Here is a 12027-nt window from a genome sequence, read left to right on the forward strand (position 1 = left end):
TGGGAATGGGTTGAAGTTGTTATTTCAAATAGCTACAAAAGGAAACCAAAAAAATGATTAATTGATTATGTTTCGACTAAAACGGGCTGAAATCGGATTAGCTCACTATTAGAAACTGAATTCCGTTTTAATACGACGGGTCACCCTGTAGAAATGCAAAATGTGAAACGTCACAGTGACAGTGACATTTCTCTTTGTTGTGGTCCGATTACGGTGGTTTCGTTCGGTAGAAATAAACGAGCAAAATGATGTTGGTTCGAGCAATAATGGCGCTTCTTTGGAGTGTTTGGGTCCATGCCAATGAAATTGAGGTATTGCTTCTGCGAGGGATGCCAAGTTTACAGCATGGATAACGGTGGTTCTCCATTCCGTAGCTCCCGGCCAAGTTTGTGACGAGTAGCTCCCACACCAATAACTGGGCGGTGTTGGTGGACACTTCGCGGTTCTGGTTCAACTACCGGCACATTGCGAACGTACTGTCGGTGTATCGTTCGGTGAAGCGGCTCGGTATACCAGACAGTCAGATTCTGCTGATGGTCGCCGACGATATGGCATGCAACGCTCGTAACCCTCGGCCAGCCACCGTCTTCAACAATGCCAAGCAACACATCAATGTTTACGGTACGGACGTGGAAGTTGACTATCGGGGCTACGAGGTAACCGTCGAAAACTTTGTCCGCTTGCTGACGGGACGCAACGAGAACGGGACGGCTCGGTCGAAGCGCCTGCTGTCTGATTCGGGCAGCAACGTGCTCATCTACCTTACCGGGCACGGGGGCGACGGGTTTCTCAAGTTTCAGGATTCGGAAGAGATCACCAACCAAGAGCTGGCGGACGCGATTGAGCAAATGTGGCAAAAGCAGCGCTACAACGAGCTGTTCTTTATGATCGATACCTGCCAGGCTGCGTCTATGTACGAAAAGTTCTACTCCCCCAACATACTGGCCGTGGCGAGCAGTTTGGTGGGTGAAGATTCACTCTCCCATCACATCGATCCAGCCATCGGGGTGTATATTATCGATCGCTACACTTACAATGCGCTGGAATTCCTGGAGCGAGTCGAATGGAACAGCAAGAAAACGATGGGTGATTTCGTGAGTAATCTACGGATTTCGAAGATTTGCACCATTTCAACGGCCAAGTTTTCTGTGTTTTTTCTCTCCACTGTAGCTTACCGTGTGCCCAAAGCGGGCCTGCATCTCGACTGTAGGCGTGCGAAAAGATCTCTACCCGAAGGATCCTTTCAAAGTACCCATTACGGACTTTTTTGGTTCGGTGCGTCCGACCGAGATATCTTCGGATGTAGTCAATGTTACATTATCTACCATTCCGGAAGAAGTATTGTAAGTAGTTGATGTTGAATTCCAAAAACGTTTAGGTTTATTAGGCTGGAAAACGAACACGGACTATTCTGAAGTATCGTTTCTTTTCAGAATTCAGCAAAAGTCCATCAGCGAACCGCAGGCCCTTCTGTTCTACGAGCAGTTTCCCAGCAAGCTGTTCCCACGTTCCTAGTCGTGCAAGACGCAACATAGTTTTAAAATAAAACAATAATAACAATATCTTTGTCAGCACCACGCTACTTCTTTCGGCTGATGTACGGTTGGGCATCGGAACCAATCCGAATTGTTCCCGCAGAACACTCCTTCAGCAGTGAGTTTTCCGCCATTGCAAGCTTCGTGAGACTAGAGATGAACTGTTGGTTTTCTGGATTATCCTCACACAGGTTGTGTATGGCCAATATGCTCCATTCCTTAATCACTGTCGAAGCAAATCGAACCAAAACAAGACCACCGGAAAATTTACAACCAAAACCCAATTATCCCGGCTTTCTGTTTATACACTTACGAGGATTTCGTGCATCTAGACTGGTGCAGTCCAATATCGCCGCCATTATGTCCATGTCCCTGGCTAGGTTTTGATTCTTCTTCGATTTATACGCCATGTTAGCCAAGGCTTTTACTACTGCCGATCGCAGTGAGTAGGATATGTCGGCCTCAATGTTTTGCTCACTGGTGCCCTGTTTGATTTTAAGCATTTCCTCAATTTTCTGCACCGGTGTGAAGATGTTTTCGGTCCCCAATTTACCGAGCAGCTGCATCTGACGCAACAGGCCTGAAATAGGTCAATGGAGGGATTAGATGCGGGCGGGGGCACTGCGGCGTATCCGGGTCTTACATCCAAGGTTTAAAAATAGCGCTCCATCGTGGCGCAAGAATGATGAGTATGGTTCAATGCAGGATGCGTCCGAGAGGTAAACTAGTAGCGTGAACACTTCTTCGGTGGCCGGCGCATCAAGTTGCACGTTTTCCGTCTTGAGAACACCATCGGATTGCCGCTTGAACTGGTCCAGAAGATGCTTGAAGATGTCCGGATGAATTGGATGTATCCGTCGGTCCTCCTGCCGCATATATTCGATCAGATAGCGGTACAGCAACATCTTCTTGCTGAACTCGATCCCTTCGAGAACATCCACCATCTCATTGCTTTCACTTATCAGATAATCGAGAAAAATGCCTACAAACTCCGGCAAATCCTGCTGCAGAACGCGGTTCATTTCGACGTTTGTCAGCAGTGTTTCGAGGAGGGTGTTCAAGCTAACACTGCCCGCCTTGTAGATGAATCCGTTGTATAGAAGCATAGCTGATGCATTGGCCAGCGCATCGTTCGCTACTATACTGTGGAGTAGGAATGGGTGCAGCTTTCCAATAACATTCTCCTGATTAGCTTTGTTTTGTACACAAAGATTGCCCAACAGCTGCAAGCAACTGGCACGAATGTTTTCAGTGACCGTATCTTTCTCATCCACCAGAATCACACGAAAGCGCTCCAGGAATCCGTCCCGCGAGATGATGATGTTTTGAAACGTTTCCCCACGGGCGCAGGACCGCTTAAGCAGATTCAAGCATTTCATGGCCACAGAGATTGCGGACGCTTCCAGCGAGTTGTAACAGACAAGGAATGTCTCAAAAAGATTGGTTGCCTCGCTTCTGAAGTCATCGTAGCTGGTTTCGCTGTGGCAACAAGAACGAGACGGGATTTTAAGATAAATTCTTGTAGCACACCCGACACCGATACCTACCTAATGTTGAGTGCATTGAGAGATTGCAGAACGCGCTCGTAATTTTGCTCCGCAATATCTTTCTTCAGATCGATCATTTTATCACCGTTGCAAAAAGGACTGATTCCACGTTAAAGCAAAACTACAAAACTAGCGAATCGCGAAACCGGACCGAGCTGTCAAATTTGACCTCTGCGCGCAGCCGTTTTATGCTTCCTTGATAGTATGTGTGTAGCACAATTGTTTGTTTACATTTTTCAAATTTCTTCCGTTAAGACTATTCCACCTTTTTCCCTTTATCTTTAAGAAGAAATCTCTACGTTTTAAAATTACACATTTTGTGCCTAAATGCTTGATTCTAAAATTGGGTAATTTAATAAAGCTGGTTATAATTTCGGCGAAAAGTTTCAAACAGTTTTTCATACATATAATTATAGATTTTTGTCGTTTTATCAATTCATTTTGTTGTTTGCAACATTACATTCCGTTCAATGACTTCCTCTCTATTTGAACAATTTCAAAATTAGTGTAATTTAGTTTTCATGTGCAACTCAGGCAATTTACAAGGTGACTTTTAAGACTAACTAATAAATACCTACTAAATACTAAATAACTAAACTAAGATTACAGGATTTTCGTTTCCAATGGTTTGTCATACAGCTGATCATAAATTAATAACTGACTGGTTAATCGCGGCGATCGCTCATGGAGGAGTTTATGCAAGAACACCATAAAACTGAATGTTTCACACATTGTGCTAACCAAAAGTACATGGTAAAAATACTAATATACAAAAAGTGGTCCAATGGCCAACACGGTTTATTTTTATTTACAGGTAGTGCTACCTGTTCCCAAATATGCAAGCTTGCTTTTTAAAACAATCAATAAATTTTTGAATATTTATTCAAGTCCCCGCCCATTGATAGGAGGAGCCTGAAAGGGTGTATTTCAGGCATGCGCGGTGCTGCGCCGCCTTTGCGGGAGATTTAAAAAGGATTCCCACGATTTTCCGGGGCATTACCCGGTGCAGTTTGAAAGGAAACGGACTTGGAATAGTGAAACTTGTGGAACTAGTCAAGTTCGGTGTGTTAACTGTTGTGTGATCCCCTTCAAAAAGGATTCATTGTGGTTTGTTTCTTAGGAATGGTGTCGAAGTCAATTGGTGAAAACATGGAAAATAATTTAACTAACGACATAGAAATGTCCAAACTCCCAGCTTCGACAAAATGTCTCTTGACAACCTTCGAGAATGCCAATGCGAGTGTAATGGCCACGGTAGCAGGTGCGTTTGCAGCAGTGAGAAAAACGGACGAATCCTTGCGGCCTAGTGACGCAGGAATGTTGGGTCGAGCTGGACGAGAGGAACCTTGCTGCAGCCCAATTCCTCTGCACGATGTGTCCGATGATGACATGTCAGACTTTTCCTCCAACGAAAGCGATGAAATGGAAGAGCTAGATCTGAAGAATACTGGTTAGTGCTTAGTGCGTGGGATAGTCCGATTTCTTTCATCGACTCAGTCATAACGAATAGTGCATTTTTTGTTTCTCGATCAGGCTCCATAATCAAAAATGGGGACGACATTTCAGACCAAGCTGCAAACGACTGCGGGGCCCTAATGTCGGTACTACCGGAGGTAAGTTTGGCCGGAACTAGGCTTGGCAATGGAGCCAATGGCTCGGGTGCGGTTGTAAGAAAAATGTTCACCAACACACGGGAACGTTGGCGACAGCAGAATGTTTCTGGAGCGTTTGCAGAGTTGCGCAAGTTGGTTCCAACGCATCCGCCGGATAAGAAACTTTCCAAGAACGAAATACTCCGCATGGCCATCCGGTATATTCGATTGCTGTCCAATGTCCTCGAATGGCAGAAGAAGCAGGAAGCAAGCGATCGCTCTCCACTGAAGCAGCGTAGCACTCAACATATTCATCAACAACCGCCGCTGGCCGTGGAACAACAACCCTATCAGCAGTTGCACTCGAACAACGAAAACCACTTCACGGGTAATTTTCGAGAAAATGGCAACAATCTGCTGATGATTGTTTCACCAAGAAGTTTCGCCAAAAGCGCTGCCTCAGTTAGTCGGGCCATCAAAGCGGAATCCAAGGCAGATTCGTGCACGGACATCGACAAAATAAGGCTGGTTAACAAGCTGTGTCTTCCTGTCAAAAGTTGCAGAGTTGCAACGATGGTATCCGTTGGCTCCGGTGCTGCCAAGAATCGACGGAAAATGCCTTCGCAAACATCGCTGCATCTTCCGAGTGGAAGTGGCGGCCACTTTCGGGCCGGTTTACACATTAAAACGGACGTGATTCTGATGCCACAATCGTGTGATGGAGTGGTGCCTCCTTTGGTTGAGAGTGAAATTAAACGAGAACGTAACCAACAGGTCAGGCCGTCGGTAGTCAAGGAGTCACATGACCGCGAACATTCTAAGGATAATGGACCCTTCTCAAAGCGATCTATCAATAAAGAAGTGTAAGCGTGTGACTAAGATCAGAAATCTGATACTAAGAAAGTAAAACACTTCACATGGGGTTTATTTCCGCAATAGAATAGAGAATAATAATAATAGAATAATCGCATGTGACGAGATGTTCTGAAAAGAAGAGTTCTTCTTTATTTTAGACAATCTCTTAACCATATTATTTATTGTATTTATTCAAACAATGAAGTTGAATAAACGATTACTTTTGAGATTCTTGACCAGATTCTTTTGAGATTGATTTTTTAAAATTTGTATCTATCTTTTGTGGCCTTTTGAAAACTATATAGCTTTCAATTTTTATTTTGTGTTGATTTTAAGAGGTTTTTATTATTCTATTTATAGCCTTGATTTCGAGTAAACGCCAGTCCTAAAACCTTATAATGTATCACACGTTTTCGATAGTTCTTTCAAGCAAGCTAATCCTTTTTCCCACCATTATTACACGAACGGCTCCGTTCCGACGGATCCCTCTCAATTGAAATTCATTACATATCATCATCGTTGCACGTGTTTGTCACCTATTTTGCAGCAAAGTGACAAATCGGACGCTGCCACCAGTGCAGTGCTTTTATGCCACCCTCCGAGCCGAGGCTGGCTTGAAAAGATAACGCACCCTCATCCTGCTTGACTTCAACTTGGAAGTGGTGGTCTCGCGCCCAACCACGGTTCACTCGTAATTTTGGTCGTTTTCATGAGCTGTTCAATTAATTTCAAATGATGCCTTCGCCACACGCCAATCCGGAACACGTGTCGTCACCTAACCGTTTGCTCATATCAGCGAGATGGAAAGCTAATAGGATAAAGATTTGTGTTTATTTTTATTGATTGGTTTAAATCAGGATTTAATGTCGGTCGCAGGACATAAGAGACAGACGTTGCCAAGACGAGGGGATGGAAGATGACGGGTATGTAGAAATTCTGCACGGTTCCAAGGATGTGCTCATAAGCCACGCCTACCGTGTTGACAGAACGCCGCTATTGAATGTCCTTGTAGCTGACGAACTTCGAAGGAAACAAAAATTTATAAGCCAATGGATTAAAAAAACTATGAGTAATTAGGAAGACTGTAAAAATTGATACGCGAGGCGTGGCGGACAGGCATTTTTAATCTTTCAATTTTTTTTCCTACGAAGGTCTCTTCATAAGAAAGACAAGAAATAAAAAAACGACGAGATTAACAAAGTTCAAGAGCAGCAATAGGTGAGGTCGTCTGCCTTATTTTGTGGTCAGCATTTTGTAAATGCTATGATGGGAAAAATAAAAACAAAGAGCTGCACCTGCACCAAAGTAAAAAAAACACAATGACACAATGATGATTAGTTTATGCTAAATTTTTAATTTTACAGTTAACACAAATATCACTATATTGTAGATTGAAAATTTTAGCACATTCCTTAGTCATTTAGAAAGTAGTTTTTGAAACATATTGCTTTCATTTTCGAGTTTAAAGAGCAGAAACAATCTAAAGTATAACTTGGCCAGTCCTTGGATCATTTATAGATTAGCCCCTATTGATTCTTTCGTACGCAATATACGTTAATTCTAATCCTGAAAGTGCATCAACTAGAATGCAACAACTTTATTTAGTGTTAACATGGCTCTGTAGATTTTAACAGATGGGCATAAATTAAATAAAATAATCTCAAATAATAATAATAATAAAATATCAATAAACTACCGAATCGTGCAACAGAGTTTGAGCAGTTTATAAATTCAACGTAAATGTCGTGTTATAATTTTAAACTCTTGTTTTTAAACCATAATCTTTCGAAATGTTTATACCGTGCTTCAGCCTTCAATAAAAGTTCTATCCTTGTTCCAGATGCCACAGAAAGTTACTAGAGAAGAATTGTCATAACTTTAATGCTAGCGGCTTAAGACAAAAATGTCATTCCAAATATTGATGACAAGATTAAAAATGTTATCGTGTGACTCAAAGGATTGCCTTCGCGATGGTTACTGAACTGTGATTTGAGTTTTAAAGTTGATTTCTGCATGGATTTACATTCGTTATTGGTTAATATTTGATTTGATTGTTTTAGTGTATAGTTATCGACAGAAATACAAATATATTTCGCTCATTTGTATTTAATAAAGCGTTGGAGCATTGGAATCGACTTCTGTGGGTTGCGTTCTCGAAAGTGCAAAAGGAAAGAACTTTAAGCCAATTAAAGAGAGTTCATTCCAGAGAGAGTTCACCCAATTCGAGAGTTCACCCAATTAAAGAGAGTTCATTGCGGTATTTAACGTCACATTCAAATTCACTATTTTTGCCATAATCCACGATCCACGAAATTATGGTAAATTAGTTTAAATTTTGTCCAATAGATGGCACTTTCCACACTGAAATTAGCGAGTTTTTTCCTATCTTCGTTTCACACTTACACAGACGCAATGCTTGAGGAGAGCCAAACCGATAAGTTTGGAGAGTTGAAAAGTCCCCATTTGCGAAGGAGGCCAAGATTCGTCCATCGTCGCCGTCGTGCTGGTGTGTTTGATATCGAATATCGCTGCTGAAATTCTTCGCTAAAACCCAGACCCGTAGAAATATTGTGGAAACTGCGACGATATTGTTGCTTGTCTCACAGTTTTTGTAGTTTCGTAGAGCATCGCATCTTCGACAAACTAGAAATTTCACCCAGCGACGGCACGACGCGACTAGTGACACTCGGTGGTTTGCTTGTACCAAGAAAAACGCAACAGTACTAAAGATGGTAAGTGATTTTCGTTTTTCATTTCATATTCTCTTCGAGCTTTGTTTTCGTGCTGAGAAATGACGAAGTATTTAGTTTAATTTCGCCGAGTAAGAAAATTTGCAGTAATGCCAAGACGGAGTGAAAAAAAAACATACACACGCGCACTCAGCTCGTATGAATGCGATGACTAGCGAAGACCAGAAAAAATGGTCCCTTACCACATACGGAATAAAATCTGGGCCCTACGGAATATGGCAAATGGCCGTTCGCTGATCAGCTGGACCATGTTTTACCCCCTGAAAATGCACATTCGCGGGATGTTACAATTTCCCCGCTACTAAAGTGGGCATCGCTACTAGGAGCCAAACCTTTATTAACAGTACAGACGGTTACATCTCTTCATCGCACACTCACCAAAATCGTCCTTTTTATTTGCAGGGAAATGAAACGTCGCTGCCAATGGAGCTTTGCTCAAACTGTAAGTACACGACCGTGAGTCGCACATCGAAAGGAAAAAAAGATCTTTTGTTATCTGTTTGAACGATTCGCTTGTACTACGAAGTACTAGCAGGGCGGAGATTTTTTTTAGTGTACCTTCGAGTGTTGAGATTGTGTAGTTTTCGAATGATAAATGGATGAACAGGCGCGCGCCAGCGTGAGTGAAAGTTTCTATGCATATGTGTGTGTGTTCAAAGGCAGTGGATACTCTAGAAATCGTCGGTACGGAATTCCGAGTCCTCGGCCTGCGCTGGCGGACGTTTTGCTTTATTGATTTTCTCCTTTCATTGAGAAAGGTCTTGCCACAGACAAACGCGAGAAACGGGGTTTAAGGAAGAACGACGAAATGTGCGTTGGTGATTTCCGTAAAAAGGATCTAACGTGCAGTCTGCTTTGATGTGCCGACATTCATCAATGTTGTTGATGAGGTGACGTTATTTACATCGTTCATCTTCAGTTGTTGGGCGTTTGCATCTGCCACCTATTTGTTAATCATCACATGATAGCATTGAGAGCGTTGGAAAAATGTTTGGAAGTTCGCGGTTTAGAACAGATGCGTTGTTAGTAATTCCACACATTTGATCCTTTTTCCTCTTTTCATGTATCTTTGCTAGTCGATGCCGATGAGATTCGCCGGCTCGGAAAGCGATTTAAGAAGCTCGATCTCGACAACTCGGGAGCCCTAAGCATCGACGAGTTCATGTCCTTGCCGGAGCTGCAACAAAACCCACTTGTGCAACGTGTAATCGATATCTTCGACGCAGACGGTAACGGCGAGGTCGACTTTAAGGAGTTCATTCAAGGCGTATCACAGTTCAGCGTTAAGGGTGATAAGTTGTCGAAACTAAAGTTTGCCTTCCGAATATACGATATGGACAACGATGGTTTCATCTCGAATGGCGAACTATTTCAGGTGAGCTGACAGCCCACGCTGGGCAATTCGTTACTTTACTGATAAATCATGCCCGGCTCGGGACAGTTTTTGAATTTGAGTCGGTTCTAAAAATAAGTTACCACCAATGCCACACAACGGGCGCGCACGATTTGCGGCCAACTCTAGAAGAGACTGCCTTGTAATGTTTGCTTAGAGAATGATAATTTGTATCCTCCATTTTTTGTAGGTACTGAAAATGATGGTCGGAAACAATTTGAAGGACACCCAGTTGCAGCAGATCGTGGATAAGACGATCGTGTTCGCGGACAAGGATGAAGATGGTCGAATTTCGTTTGACGAGTTCTGCTCAGTCGTCGGCAACACGGATATTCACAAAAAGATGGTTGTCGATGTTTAAGCCGGCTCCCGAGGTCCCGATCGTTTTGCTGCCCTCTGTCCCTACCGGCAAACCACATATTACCATTGACGGTGGTGTGTGTGTTTGTATGAAAAGGACACAAACTACAAACTAGCTATTCTACATGCCCCCCACTGGAGGTACGCCGTTTTGTATGTCGACTATGCGTGAAAGTGCGTCGTTCTCATTGTTGCTATTACCTGTACCAGCGATTCCGTGGTCGATAACAGAGTAGGGAGATAACTGTGCTGAGGTGTGCTGTTGGATATTTTCTACACCACTACCCTGCTTCCATTCAATATCACCTGCTGCGTGTGATAGGACTTATATCTGGCCCCACGGCTGTCAATAGTGGGCAGTCGAAAAGTACAACCGAGCGACGCTCTGTATATTTGTTTGCAGTCAACGCAAGAATCGTCGTTTTATGCGGTACATGGTTCTTATTAGGGTCTGTTTTCGAAACCATTTGATTTGTTCCTCTTTTTTGCCATCGCGTCCTTGTTTTGTTCGTACATGTTTAAGAATGGGGCTGATGTTTTATCGGCTTCCCCTTTTTATTGTTAATGTCTCGTGCGGGAGGTTGCGGTAAAAACTGTGTTGGTAAAATGATGGTAATCGAAAGGACGACACTTGTATGCATAGCATTCAGTTGTTCAGTGTTTCGTTTTGTTTTAATAAACTATATTTACGTATGTAAGTCAATGTAGTTAAGTAACGGAAATAGTCAAGACCAGTAAAATTATTAAAACTACAACTGCGAAAATTGTGTTGAAGGCGCCAGCGAAGATGAAACAGTATGGAATGAAACAACTTCTAAGTTAGTTACTTTCTAGGTTTCGCTCACAAATTCGAACACTGCTGTAGCATACGTGTGGTGGTCGATTGATCGATTGGAGTGGTCGATTGTTTATTTTTCTTTGTTACTTTCCCACATACCGCATGCTTTCTTTACACATCAATAGCAAAATGTAAATTACCCGGTTACGGTCTGTTCAATTGCAAAAGTAAAACCGACTTCTTTCAGTTTCCGATGTAAATGCTTTGAACTGTGCAATCGTCGTAGACCTCTGACTCTGTGAGGTAAAGTATGTTAGTTTAGCAATGAAATCTTTATCCAAGTAAAAGCGTTGCATTCGGAAAACCCCTATTTTGTAGCTGATACAAAGATGATCGAAGACAAAAACTAAGCAAAAACACAATTCACAGTAATCGTAATCGCACTCACATTTCATTCACTAATACTACGGAAAATGTAATGCGATTAAAGTACGCTGTTAACATACTTCTTGGGAGAAGGTTAATGGTTTTTGATCAATGCTATATCAACGGGCAAATCATTAATTCACTAATATGTTACGTCAGCAGGGGATCGAGAGCGGGAAGAAAACCAACAGTAAAGCATAAAGCATATTTAATAATATCGGAAGACCATTACCTACATACTTACAAAAACGTTGCAGATCTGTTAACGTAGTTCTTAAAGTTCTCTATCGTTGAATAGGGACAATTATGAAAGGCAAAACAGTCCCAAACCGAAGATCGCATTCGCGAGGAAACACTGATCAGTGCTTGTGCATAGAAACGAACTATTTAATTGATATGCGGAAGTAGAATCAAGCACGCCATTTCTAGGCATCAAACGCCAATCACACGCACCATGAATCGTCAAGTATTCTGTCATGAGTCGACAGTTGCGTTCACAGTCACTTTCGGGGCGGGCCATGCAACGGAATCACAGCTCATCATTCTGTTAATCAAATTGGAAATACCAAGCACCCAGAAAAAATTAAAGCCATATTTTGCCCTTTTCTCTTATACAGTTTCTTAGGTTAGGAGTAACTCTATTGAAAGGATTACAAAAAAGATTTAGAGCTGCCGTCAAAGGAAGTAACATGGACAGTACATGTAACATGTAAGTTGCGTAAACCACCATGCTTCGATGCAAGTGATCGTCCTGCAGCCCACACGTGCCGTCGTTAGCTCGAAACTAGTGT

General features: G+C 42.5%; 4 protein-coding genes across 4 annotated transcripts; 3 read left to right on the plus strand and 1 right to left on the minus strand.

Annotated features, from left to right (window-relative positions):
• Positions 1–188: 188 nt before the first annotated feature.
• On the plus strand, positions 189–1531 carry LOC128271312 (putative GPI-anchor transamidase). The gene is made up of 4 exons (XM_053008776.1): positions 189–311; positions 375–1094; positions 1171–1343; positions 1434–1531. Exons 1-4 carry the CDS (start codon positions 246–248, stop codon positions 1513–1515), a joined length of 1041 nt encoding a protein of 346 aa, XP_052864736.1. The 5' UTR covers positions 189–245; the 3' UTR covers positions 1516–1531.
• Positions 1355–3222, minus strand: LOC128271311 (ataxin-10). The gene is made up of 4 exons (XM_053008774.1): positions 3083–3222; positions 2179–3014; positions 1849–2115; positions 1355–1761 (listed from the first exon to the last, which is right to left on the minus strand). Exons 1-4 carry the CDS (start codon positions 3157–3159, stop codon positions 1580–1582), a joined length of 1362 nt encoding a protein of 453 aa, XP_052864734.1. The 5' UTR covers positions 3160–3222; the 3' UTR covers positions 1355–1579.
• A 1009-nt stretch (positions 3223–4231) lies between these two features.
• On the plus strand, positions 4232–5541 carry LOC128270473 (uncharacterized). Its single transcript, XM_053007876.1, has 2 exons — positions 4232–4532; positions 4616–5541. The coding sequence occupies exons 1-2, from the start codon at positions 4232–4234 to the stop codon at positions 5539–5541; spliced, it is 1227 nt and encodes a 408-aa protein (XP_052863836.1).
• Positions 5542–7975: 2434 nt separating this feature from the next.
• LOC128275180 (calcineurin subunit B type 2) lies at positions 7976–11064 on the plus strand. The gene is made up of 4 exons (XM_053013593.1): positions 7976–8261; positions 8682–8721; positions 9356–9654; positions 9863–11064. The coding sequence occupies exons 1-4, from the start codon at positions 8259–8261 to the stop codon at positions 10031–10033; spliced, it is 513 nt and encodes a 170-aa protein (XP_052869553.1). The 5' UTR covers positions 7976–8258; the 3' UTR covers positions 10034–11064.
• Positions 11065–12027: the final 963 nt, after the last annotated feature.

Source organism: Anopheles cruzii, chromosome 3 (assembly GCF_943734635.1).
Source record: "Anopheles cruzii chromosome 3, idAnoCruzAS_RS32_06, whole genome shotgun sequence".
Taxonomy (NCBI): Eukaryota; Metazoa; Arthropoda; class Insecta; order Diptera; family Culicidae; genus Anopheles; species Anopheles cruzii.